Below are 13,012 nucleotides of genomic sequence, written 5' to 3'. Positions count from 1 at the left end.
GACAGGTGCAGGGCAGAAGGCCTCACTGTGATCACTTTTTCTGCTGTAAGTAATTTGCATCCATCCTAACCATTGACAAACATTACAAATTGCACATCTGGAGCTGTTTCAAGCTCTAAGTGGTTCAAGCATGTACTTTCCTCTTCCTTTTTAAAATCAGCAACATCATACCAACACAGAAGTACAATACAGTAGAATCACAGAATACTTTGGGTTGGGAGGGACCTTAAAGTTGTAGCTCCAAACCCATGGGCAGGGACATCTTCCACTAGACCAGGTTGCTCAGTGTAACCTTTAACTGAAGGCTCACAGCAAGAATGAAAGACAGCATTTTAAGTTAAAAAAAAAAAAAAAAAAAAAAAAAAAGGCAGTTTAGTCTTAATAAATGCCTACAACATCAGGACAATTAGTGGCTCATCTAACATTTGCATTGGGTTTAGTGGGAGCTGAGACAGTTGCCACTGAGATTACTCCACACTATTCCTTGCCCTGTAGCTTTGGGAACAATGGTGGAACAGTCCTTGCTTCAGGACATCTTTCAAGCAGAGCCATTCACAGGTGACAACCAGATAAAAAATATGTTCCAAATGTTTCATTTAATTCCTTGTTTCAGCTCAAGGGAGTCCAGAATCCCCATTTACAGGTGATGAAGAGGTCTGTCAGCACAGACAGTAACAATCCATTTGCCCCACCATCACCTTCCACTTATTTAGCAATTTTTAATATCCCACTCTCTTCTAGTCTATATTATACCTTAGCATGGAGACTGTAAAATCTGGGCATCTACTCATCCTCTCAAAGTGCAACCTCAAGATGAAGGGAAGTTTTAAGAGTCTTGTGATAATATTGCACATGTAATATTGAGCTGGATTTTTTTCCAGTATCACCCTGGAATACACTAAACCAGCCACGTTACATGGTTTGCCCTCCAGTCCTACATCCTCACTAGCAGCACACATAACTTCAGCAGTTCTCCAAGGATAACCTGGAGAACAGAGAAGTTCTCCCAAGACGGGAAAAGACAGTCTTCTTCCCTCACATCCTAGCTGCAATAGAAAAAACCATCAGAATTGAACCAGCACCACTTCTCTTAGCTGAGATATATCATGCTTCAAGGGGTGCTTAGCTTTTAAAAGAGAGAGGAACTCTGCTTTTCTGTCCTATGCAGCAGAGAGCAAAATGTTCAAAAATAGGCACTCCTCTGACTTAAGTCACAAAAAACTCAACATATATAAAAATAGCTGTAATGAAAATTACCAAGAATTCCAGTTAAAAGAATTGCAGAGACACAGAAGTGCATGAAAATTCACAAAGGGTATAGACATCTGCACATTTAAAAAGTACACACAGTATTGGTGGTAACCACATGATAATTTACTAATTATATTGCTTCTAGATGAATTTAATCATACCACCAAGATTCTGGCTCCTAACCTATCTCCCCAGAATTTCCTGAAGTATTAGATGTCCTGGACCAGAATCCCTTTACAGCTACACTTAGTTTCACATTTAAAATCAGTCTGTCACACAACAATTCTTCAAAAGTAAAAACAATCTGTAGGTTGTCTTTTGGTTTTAGTGTCTGCCTCTCATGATTTTATAAAGAGCACAGATCCTTGTTAGTTATACCCCAGATCACCCAGCTTGAGTTCATGTGTGTCCCAGGCCTAGGAATCAACTGCTCTCCACTGACACAAATGACTTAAAAGCACAGAAGGCTTCAGGTTTGAAAAGACCTCTAAGAACACCGAGTTCAACCATTAAACCAGCACTGCCAAGTCCACCACTTAACCATGTCCCCAAGTGCCACATCTACACATTTTAAATACATCCAGAGTCATGTTTTACTAAACCACAGCTCCTAAAATGGCGTTTTATCAGAACTGAAGATTACCAGTGAAAAACCCATTTGTACGTAGGTATCTGTCATAATGATTACTCACAAATATTAATGCAGTATTTTCTACCTGCATTTATCTGGTCTCAGATTCCGGTCATACACACCTCACTCTACATATCCAAGTCACATCAAAGAGTCTGCTAACACACAACACATCCCAAAGTCACTGAAACAAAGGAAATCTGCCAGTGTTTCTACCAGGCTCATGTTTTATCATCCATTTCCTTATAATGATTTTCAGGCCTCTGAAATAGCACCAGGTTTGGTTCAGACTTTGAAGAAACCAACAAAAATCTTCTGGATGTTCCCAGTCAATGGCTTGGGGTTTTCTTTCCCTGTATGTCTCAGATTCATATTATCTGAGTGTACAGTGCTGGGGGTCCTTTTAAAATAGTAAGTAATTTGGTACCCAGCCAGCTGTCCTATTTTGAAAACCTAAGAACATTTGGCCATTAATTTCTTTATCAACTAAATAGTTTCTTTTCCTCAAAGAAAACAAACTGATCTGCCAAGGCACATTTTCTCTAACTTTTAGAAAAAGTTAGTAGCTTTTTATTACTGGCCCCATGTATCAAAACGCATCTACCAAAATAGATGGGACAAATCAAACTCTCCCTAACAGGACAACTTTCCATGTTTTACAGGCAGGTGATGTGGGAGTATTCAGCTCTGATTGGAAACAGGCTCTGATCCATATCCCCTGTTCAGTTTAATTAGATTGGATGCTTTGTGATGTGTATTCAAGATCCTGCATTTCTGAGACATCTAAAACAAGCAGAACTAAGTATTTGATTAATATTTAAACACAGCAAAATATTGCAAACACTGACAAATATTGCAGCAGATAAGTTTCTTGGGCAAGATTTCCCTGGCAGGATATCAGTAGCTTCCACTGAAAGGAGCCATTGATAGTTACTTGTATCCTGAGGGTGAGAACCAGAGCCCTAGAGATCTACTTAATTTTCCACTTTCATGCAGATAAAAGCAGCATACATAATAAGGTCACAGCAGACCAAAAATAGCAAATTTTCGAGCAGTTGCAATTCAAATAGATACCAGATCTGCTGGAAGGCAAGCAGCTTGACCAGCACACAGAACTTATGAAGATCACTAATTTTATAACATTTTAAATTTCACTACCATTTCTCAAAAGTAAGGCAAAACATTAAGTACATACTTTTCAGGGTTTTCCACTTCTTCGGTAACAAAATTGAGGTAAAACCTAGAAAATAGTTATAAAATGTATTATAAGATTTATTCTTATATTCTTATATTTTTATACTATATTTCTTTCACCAAGAATCAAGAAGATGCTTTTAGTTAAGCATTGCTGTTAATTACAGTAGGCTTTGCAGGGCCATGTTTGGATTAGGGAGAGTGATATTCAACCTTCCCTTATCTTCACACTCAGGAAGGGAATTCTCAGAAAAGACAGCAAAGTGAGAAAAGAAAAAGACAATAACTACGTAAAGTCAGTGTGTAATTAAGTTTTTTTTTTTTCCCCTGACATACTAAACAGTTAATGGTTTACATTTATGGTTTAATTCCATGCATACACACACGCATGCACACTTCAAACTTTATATTCCATTTGTGCTTGCTGCCTTGTACAGTTTCAGGTTATACTGGCAAAAAGTCTCATCAGAGTACTCAGCAAGGGCTCCTTAACAATACAAATAACTGAAGCCTTAGAAAAACCTCTCCTAAACCAAGAACCTTCACACCAGTTTGTTGTATAGAATCTCAAACACAGGCTGCTAGACCTGCATGCTCTTGCACAGCCTCCAGTACAGGATGCACTCTGATCATATTCCAGCAGCATTCAAGAGAGAGCTCTGTATGGGAATTCATAGGAACTGCTCACCAGGCACAGCCCTGCATACAAAGCAAACATAAGCCTCAAGGCCACTGAACCCTCTGTTCTACATTTATTAGCACTCGGTCCGTGCCTGGCTGGATCACAAGTGTGCCTGGCTGGGAGACAGGCTCAGAGTCAGGTCTTCTCTAATGAAACAGAACAGTCAATACAGCACCTATGCTGGCCTTCTGCTCTTGTGCAGAAAGACAAATGGCAACTGAGCCAGCAGTGCTGCACTGAATAAACCACTGGTAACTAATCTGGCAGAAAGTCTAGGGGCTTTGCCCCATCACAAGTCTTGGAGCAGAACTGGGTTAGCAGAATAAGTTAATGCTGGCTTGTGGCTTTTTAAAAATAGTGATTTTGTGACTGCGCATGAAATTCTTTGTCACCTTATGCAAAAATACCAGAACTCGGTTTTAAACTTTCTAGTGCATAGAGCACAGAAGAAGATTTAGGTTAGATATATGGAGGAAAGTCTTTACAGTGAGAGTGGTGGAGCACTGGAACTGATTGCCCAAGGAAGCTGCGGATGCCCCATCCCTGGAAGTGTTCAATGTCTGGTTGCACGGGGCTTTTAGCAACCTGGTCTAGTGGGAAGTATCCCTATCCTTGGCAGGGGGATTGGAACAAAATGATCTTTAAGGTCCCTTTCAACCCAAACCGTTCTATGATAGCCTAGCATAAGTCCTTTTATTGATGCAAAGACATGTTTCATTGCATTCTTTTCTCCACTTGTCCTTTTTCAGCCCACATTTCACATACCCCATAGTCTACACTTGCTCTTGGCAGGATGAACCCACACACAGAAGAGATACTGCTTTTCTTTTCTTCAAAGCAGTATCTTTAAAAGTTAGCAATTAAAAGTTAACAGACTAGTGAGCTATGCATAAAATTCTGCCTGCATCCCAGGACATATCACCAGCACTTCCAACACTCCTTCATATTCAGCTAATTGCATTGATTTAGCCCCATGAAACTGATGGTGCAAGGATATTGCCACTCCACTTAATGGTATGCTCCTCCGTGATGAGGTGCTGAATTTCAGCTGATGACAAAGAAAAATAGATAGCTGGGAAGAACCACTAGCCAAATTAGGTGTTTTTCCTGCTAATTTCCTTTGTAAGTAGCAAATAGGGACCTTGAAATAAAAGTGAGAAGGTGTAAAGGGGGAAAAAAAAGGTAATTTTTATTGCAAGGCTTTGAACCATTATGCAAAAAATGGGAAAGAAGCAACAGAATAACAGTATTTTTGATGAAGCATGTTGCAGAAAAGAAACTGAATAATATTAAAGAGCTTTTAAAATTGCTTTCGTACAAAAATTTAGGTTAATATTTAAAAAGTGAGAAACCATCACATGCATGGATATGAGAGACGGAGCCACTTATAGGAGAGAGGGGGAATAAAGTAGAGATTCTCCACATAATCAATTCCATTTCTTTGAGGCTTCAAAATGCCAGGCTCTTTTCTTACATATCTATCTCAGATAAAGGCTTTGGACTCACTTGGGTTTCTTCCCCCGCTGCCATTTAGTGTATAAAGTTCTGTTCATACTTCAGTGTGCACATTTATAATGCTCCTGCAACCAGGGAGTTACAGACGGGCAGAGAACTCCAAGGCTCAGCCCATTGTCCTTTCATAATAAATAAATAACCCCCTTATCTTGCAGCCTTGCCTTTTGTGCAAGGTAAAGAACTTAGCTGCCTGTGAGACTAAGGAGAGCAAAGGGAAGACCTGCAGACAAAGCTATCTCAAAATAAGACCACTCTGTGCACTGTAGTCTGCTTTCTTCCCCCCAGGCTGCTGCTGCAAAAGCCTTTGGCACTGCACAATGCAGAGCCCTCAGGAGCATGAATAAATTGTAAAGGCAGATTTGAGAAGCGGCAGCACCTTTCAAACCAGCTGCTGTGTACTTTGGAGGGGAAAGAGAGAAAGGACTTGAAAGTTCTAAGCAGCATACCTGAAAGTAGGTTCTCATACCTTTGCTCTCAGTCAATCACACCTGACTTTTTTGGAAGCCAGTTGCACTTCTTTTAAGTATGGTCCAAGAAGTGTAAAAAATCTAGAGATTTTTATTCTGTTTATTTCTGTTTTGTGGTCCAAACCAATCTCATTGATTCTTATTTGTCAAATACTGCTTTTACAAAGCAACACTAAGGGCCACTTTGTAACAGCATCATAGATTTGATTTTTATATAATTACTGACTTTTTCAAATAGTTAAAGCTTCATTAGTACTTTTATCCTTTTATTAAAATACTTAATGAAAAAATGAAGACTAATCCTTTCTTGTGGTGTGATTATTGTGGTGGTCAGTGCATGTTTATTGATTGTACACTGAAAAAGAAAAATCTTTTTTTTTTGCAGAGCTGCTTGCACAATGACCACTGAGAATATGGAACAGTGGTAACAACGACCCTAGCTGTATGATGTAGCTTGGCAAAAGATGTAGAATGTGCTACTCATTGCTTTATATAAATAAATCGCTTTGTTAAAGCATATTAGTGTTTGTTTTCAGGACAAATACATATAAATTTCATCCACTTACCAGCCTGAATATGCATACATTCCTGAATAGAAAGCAAGTGGTAATCCCATAACACTGGCATCATTCCCTGCAAAGGCATTTTTAAAGTGCTGTGTTTCTCCTGCAAAATCAACAAAAAATGTTGAATAACAAGCTCTTTGGTCATAACTACTAAAAAAAAAAATAAATATAACACATCATGGAACATTTAATCACCCAACAGTTCACTGACATCAAGTTCTGCCCCTTGACCTTAAATTCTGACCTAACCCTTGCAGCCATAATCTGCCAGCAATTGTAAAAGGCTTTGTGGCATCGGTATTCATGCAATAGGAGAATTTGACCTATTAGTTTCTTTCAAAGAGTGCTGAGCTTGATGACACTCACAGCTCTATCATTTCCAGCAGTGACTTACATCAACATGAAAGAGCAGAATGAGCTCAGTAGTTTTTGATGTGGAAGATTTCACTTGTTCAACATTTTAATCAGAAGGAACTTTGCTGTTATTTCATTGAGAAGCAACATTTACAAGATAAATAAACCCAAAATCCTGAACATTTCTACCATTGAAAAAGTAGTTTAGTAACTCCCTACCGTGATAATCAATACTGTATTAATATTACATCGAGTGAGAATTATCTACAAACCTATAAATGCAAATATGCCACACTTTTGTTATGCCCTTATTTGTTTCCAAAGTGCTTTATGGTTTGTAAAATATCCCTACAATATCCCAAATTTCCTGAAAAGCAATGATGCTCCACAGATATGGAGCAGGAAGAAACTTAATTAATTCAGAGTTAAATTAGAAATGAGTCAAATCCTCTACCTTTTACTCTGATTTACTAAGCCCTCAGTCAAAATCCACATTGAAGCAGAGGCTTTTTGCTTAAGGGAGAAACCATGGCCAGAAGAAGGTCCCAGTGGAGAATCAGGGACACTAGTTGAGCAACTTCAGGGCAGCAACCCCCAAGCAAACCTGGGTCTGACCTGCTCCAAAGGTCTAGGAAAAATGGGGCAGATGGGAAGTTTTGCACATTTCATATGTCATGTGCAACAGGAAATGGCATTGCAAGTGCCAGAAAGAAAGTGACAAACAAGAAAACAAAAATAGTGAATCAGCAGAGTGCTACACAGGAAAACTTTTCTTTCAGAGTCTATATTAACCACAGAGAGCCACCTGTCCCTAAGAAACTGATCTCACTGCAGAGACTAACACTGTGCTCTTCACTTGGGTGGGAGGGTTTGCAAACATCAGAAAAGAGCATCCCCTGGGACACAGCCAAAAACTGTGATAGGTTTTGTTAGATAAAATCTGCCACCAATACACTCAAGAGGGCTCCTTCCTCTGCCCCTGTGTATGAAAGGCTGAATGGCTGCTTGTGCTCTGTGTAGTTTTTGTAGGGAGGGTGACCTGGGGCTTGTCACCATCTCACACCTGCTTCTCAGAGGGCTGGAATGGTAAAGTCTCTACAGGTAGCTGAGAAAGAGGGCATTTACAAAGGTATGTAGTGACAGGGCAAGAGGAAATGGCTATAAAATGACAGAGGGCATGTTTAGATTTGGGCATGATAGGAAAAATTCTTCCCCATGACAGTGATGAGGCACTGGAACAGATTGTCCAGAGAAGCTGCCCAGGATGCTCTGAAAGTGTTCAAGGTTTTGGATGGGCCTTTGAGAAACATGGCCTAGTGGAAGACATCTCTGCCCATGGCAGAGGGTTTGAACTAGAGGATCTTTAAGGTCCCTTCCAACCCAAATCACCATTTAATTTTGCGGTTCTGTGAATTGGGAGCCCCCTCTAGCACCACACACATGTACCACGACTAGGGACTAGCACAGTCAGAGCAGCCATCCTGCCTGGACTAGGCATGTGCTCTGAGGAGGTGCATGTGCATCTGCCTTGAAATCCCATCCTGCCCCTTTCACAAAGTTCGGACCAAAAACAGATTACAGAGAAGATCAGTCCATTTGCTCCTTTGAAAAGCAAGTCTGATTGGACTAGTCTCATTGGCATGCTGAAGGAAATGCCAGTTCATGCCAGTGTAGTTCCACTTATCAATGACATGACAGTACAGAGCCTCAGTTAAGCAAGCCCAGACTAATTAAGAGATTTTGCTGCTATAAGCATTATGTGGTGGAGTCAAGTGGGGTAATGCTTACCCTTACTGCTGAAGGTAAAGATAAAAGCTCTTTAAAAGCATTTACTTTTCATTGCATACCTTTAATTAGCTGGATAACACCAGGGACTATAATTATCAGAATTGCTACAAGCTTACAAAAGGTAAGGAACATCTGAATGCGGGCACTCCAGCTGACACTTGTGCTATTCAGGACCATCACCAGTGCTGTGAGGGGGAAAAAGAAAAGTCAGAAAGAAATAATTGTCACAAAATTCTTTGCCAGCAGAGAGGTCACACAAACAACAGATCCTGATGCATTAAAGGAAATACACCCCTTCAAGGTACCACACCAAATGCTTGAGCTGAGCCCCTGTGCCTCATCCACTGCACTGACCATCCATCTGTCCCTTCTCTGCCTGCCATCCTTCACATCAAATTACACCTTCATTGACTCAGAATTGGCAGCTGCTGGTAGACAACTGGCTGGCAGGATGCTTCTTCAGATGAAAGAAATTAATCAACTCTTGTCACTCCAGATTTCTTTGTCAGTGCTGCTTTGAGTAGAGATTTGTATTTTTCATAAAACAATAACAATTAATAACCATATTGAACTTTCTCACCCTCATTTAGGCCACACATAAATTTGTAACTGATTTACCTCTGGTCCTCTTTTCCATGTTCTCCCCTCTTTTTGCTGTACCACCAGAGATGCGGGAGGGCCAGAGTGCAAGTACTATGCCCACCATCAGTGAAGAAACAGAGACTTTTTACTTCTTGAAAACAAAGCCCAGGTCTGCAGCTCACCAGCATGTGGAGAGATCAGTGAGAAGGGTATTTACATCTCCTTGCATCTCCTTCTGGGCCAGGGACAGCATCTTCTAGCATTTTCTACAGCACTGACTGACAGGAGGAGGGCAAGTCCTGTAATTTTAGTGCCACTTATTCTAGTTTATTTAAACAGAAGGAGTTTAGCTATTAAAAACAAAATTTCCCTAAAGAATGGAAGATGGGAGCCATTTTACTAGATAAAAAAATCTCTTTCCCCTGCTGTTCCAGGTAAACACAGTCAAGCATGTTCCTCTCTTTCTTGCCATCATACGGAGCTAATGCAGTAGCTCCTCATCTCAATCCTACCGCAATTCAAGCTTTCTCAAGAGAGCCAGTTTGTGTAAATCATCAGCCACATCACACATCTCAGAACACACAAAAGAATAATTTGCTGGTTTGTAGAAGCTAGCATTATAAATGCATGGCACAGGCTTTCTGGGGAAAAAAAAAAAAAAAAAAACAAAAAACAAAACAAAACAAAAAAAAAACCCCACTGATTTATCTCGTCTTTTGTAGAGTTTCTCTTCACCAGTGAGATTAAAAAATATTTTAAAAATCTTCTCATTTCAAGTGAAAGTAATTTGAGTTTAATGGAACAGGGAGAAAATTCCAAGTAATCTGGATCCCAATGTATTTTTCATATGTTTTTAATAAAACAAAAATTCCATGGAGGGGATAAAAGTATTTTTCTAGAATTTTTATTTGGGAGAGAGACAGTTCCACTCTCAAATGAGCAATTTACAAGTCAATATATACTCACAACACCACCTATCACAATTTTTTCACCGGAAAAGGATCTTTACTCAGTTCTGTATCTCACCATATTTCAGAGCTGAAGTGTTCTGAAGTCACAAAAATATCACTTGGACTTCTCCAACGTTTCACTTGAGATCCAAACACCTTTCTTTTTTTTTTCTTTTTTACTTCCTTGCACACCTATATTTGACAAGCAGCAGAAAATCCCAGAGCCCTGATTCATTACTCTATTGTTCCAATATTACACTGACATATCTTGACCCATTTATATTTTGAAAGATCCCTTTAGATTGCTGGCTAATATTAGTGCTCTTTGAGTTTCCCCTTCTTTCCCTGAGGCTTGATTACCAACAAGACTAACAACTGTTATTTAAGCAAAATATATTTAAAATATTCATTTGACCAAAAGTGCTTAAGTTATAAAAAAATCTAGTGCCATAGTCAAGCACTAGCACATTTTATTTTTCCTAGAAGACTCAGGATATAATACTTTTCTTCTGCAGAAAGTGAAGCCCAGGCATGGACCAGAGCACAAGAAAATGTCAAGGAGGCGTTTTTTTGTGTAAGAGAATATGCAATTTGATATCCAGCTTACTCAGAGCTGACTGCAGCAATCAGTCTGTCAACCTTACACAGGTCAGAGTAGGTAACATGAGTGGGGAGAGCTCCTCCAGGTTTTCTAATGCATTGGTTTCACCTTCCTGATACACATATGAGAATGTTACTGGATGGTATGGCCTCAAACACTTCAGGAATGGGTCAGCCACGACTTCTCTGGACAACCTCTGCCAATCTTACCACTCACATGAGAAAAATTTCTTCCATATATCTAATCTAAACCAGCCCTTCTCCAGTATGAAGCCACTTCGCCTCATCCTGTTGTCATGGTTTAAGCCCAAATGGAAATTAATCCTGGCAGCTGCTTGCTCAACTTCCCCCTTTGTCCCTCCACTCACCTCTGGAATGAGGAGGAGAATCAAAGTAAAACTTGTGGGTTGAAATAAGAACAGTTTAATAATTGAAAACAAAGTAAAATACAGTAATAAAGGATAATAATAATAATCATGATAACAAAAAGGAAAAAAGCAAGTGCTGCACAATACAATTGCTTACCACCCACTAAACAGAGCCAGACCCCCCCCATTCCCAAACCCAGATCAGATGCCCTTTCATTTAAATCCTCCCAGTTTATATACCAGGCATGATGCTCTATGGTGTGGATTATCCCTTTGGTCAGTTTGGATCACCTGTCCTGACTGTGCTCCCTCCCAGTTTCTTTTGTGACCCTCCTCACTGGCAGAGCATGGAGGTAAGGGAAAAATGTCTTTGACTACGGATGAACTGGACTGAGCAAAAAACCAAAGCATCAGTGTGTTACCAACACCATTCTCATTCCAAATCCAAAACACAGTCCTGTAATAGCTACTGAGAAGAAATTAACACTAACCTGGCTGAAACCAAAACACCTGTCACTGTGTCTTTATTTGTAAATACATCCCTTGTAAAAGTCCCTTGTAAAAAGTCCCTTGATAAAAATGTCCTTTGATAGTCCTTCACAAGAGTAAGTGCAGAGTTGGAGGACTGCAATAGTAGTAATTCAGGTTGCAGAGTTGAGACTTAAGTGCTTACAAGTGCTTAGAAAATTTGAGACCGGTTTTATATTTTGTAAATTTTATTTTATTGTACTTATTAGGCTATAAGAGTTTACAGTCTTCTTTATAATATAGTATAATATTACATAACATAAATGCATTATTGCTTATTGTATACTAATAATGTAGTGGTATTTTATAATAAAATATTCAGTGTTAGTGGTTCTATGTGCATGAGACTTGTCTAGAAATGTGGGGGTTACACCAGTACCATGTACCAGCACCATAGTACTGGTTGTGTTAGCAACGGGGTAGTGAGAGGCAGTGGGGTAGTGGAGTCATGAAGAAAGCTGCTAAAAGCAAGAAAAGATGATGACAGCTGTGCCAGGGTTCAGGAAGGACATTATATTCTGGGACTATGGCCATTAGTCAACATCTCTCTTCATAATAGGGCCTATTGGAGATATTCAGAGAAACTGATTGCAGACACTTTGATACAGGATCACAGCAAATATCAGAAGGAGCAGCAGTTTCTCAGAAAAGGGGAAGTGAAAGGAGGACTCAGGTCTAACTTTTCTCACTAAAAGTCAGGCATTAACTGTGGCTGCATTCTCAATGAAGAGAGAGTTAGTTCCAGAGGATGAATAACAATACCTCCATGAGATGCCTATCCCAGATGAGACAGTTTACCTTCAGGAAGCTCTTTCCTCTTTGTCCACTGTATGGGGAGCACAGATTACCTAAACTAAATACGTTGCTAAAAACAAGATGAATCCTAACCAAGAGTAGTGTGAAGGAGAACAAAATAGGGTTCATGAACAATCAAACACAATGGAAACACCAAGCATGTTTTTCACAATCTCTTTCCTTCTACAGACACAGCTATAGACAGGTAACAAAATTTAATGGGAGAAGCAGCAGTGAGCATTACATCCTGGCCTACTTTTCAGAATCTGTGTACCATTGCCTCAGCAGGAGACCAAGAAAACTGCTCTCCCATAACTTGTCAGACTTTTAGGGTCAAGGCATTCAAGAAACGCAAAAAAACACCCTCAATTTGCAGACCCTAATGAGCCAATTAAAAGTCACAGGAAGGACAAAAGCACCTATCAGAGCATATTTGCAAGAGCATATCAGAGCAGATCCCTGCAAGCCCAGAGATATTTTAATGTAAACTGCTTGTGTGAAGACTGTCAGCAGTAGAAAGAGGCATCTGCAATATCTGCCATGACGAAGGAAAAAAAGGCATCTGATTATAGACTCATCTAGACACCAATAAAACTTGGGGTTGGAGCATTTGGCAGCAAGCACTGATAGACCTGTACAGCTAACCACAGTTTACAAGCATAACTTTACCTCTAACAGCCAAAGTTTGGGGTACTTGAGTTTTAAGACAGATTTCTCAAAAAAGAAAAAAAGAAAAGGTGG

At 39.7% G+C, this 13,012-nt stretch overlaps 1 protein-coding gene across 2 annotated transcripts in view; it reads right to left on the bottom strand.

The window, feature by feature from the left end:
* Positions 1 to 13,012, bottom strand: part of SLC7A11 (solute carrier family 7 member 11) — a 59,416-nt gene that overhangs the window by 35,209 nt on the left and 11,195 nt on the right. For both annotated transcript variants that reach the window (XM_041469425.1, XM_041469433.1), the window contains exons 4-6: positions 8,508 to 8,633; positions 6,307 to 6,406; positions 3,078 to 3,122 (exon numbers count right to left, since the gene is read on the bottom strand). In XM_041469425.1, coding sequence (XP_041325359.1) covers positions 3,078 to 3,122; positions 6,307 to 6,406; positions 8,508 to 8,633 — 271 coding nt within the window. The remainder of the gene's footprint in view (positions 1 to 3,077; positions 3,123 to 6,306; positions 6,407 to 8,507; positions 8,634 to 13,012) is intronic.

The sequence above is a fragment of the Pyrgilauda ruficollis genome, unplaced genomic scaffold (assembly GCF_017590135.1).
Source record: "Pyrgilauda ruficollis isolate IOZ18807 unplaced genomic scaffold, ASM1759013v1 scaffold103, whole genome shotgun sequence".
Lineage (NCBI taxonomy): Eukaryota > Metazoa > Chordata > Aves > Passeriformes > Passeridae > Pyrgilauda > Pyrgilauda ruficollis.
This window is presented reverse-complemented; position numbering and strand designations above follow the sequence as displayed.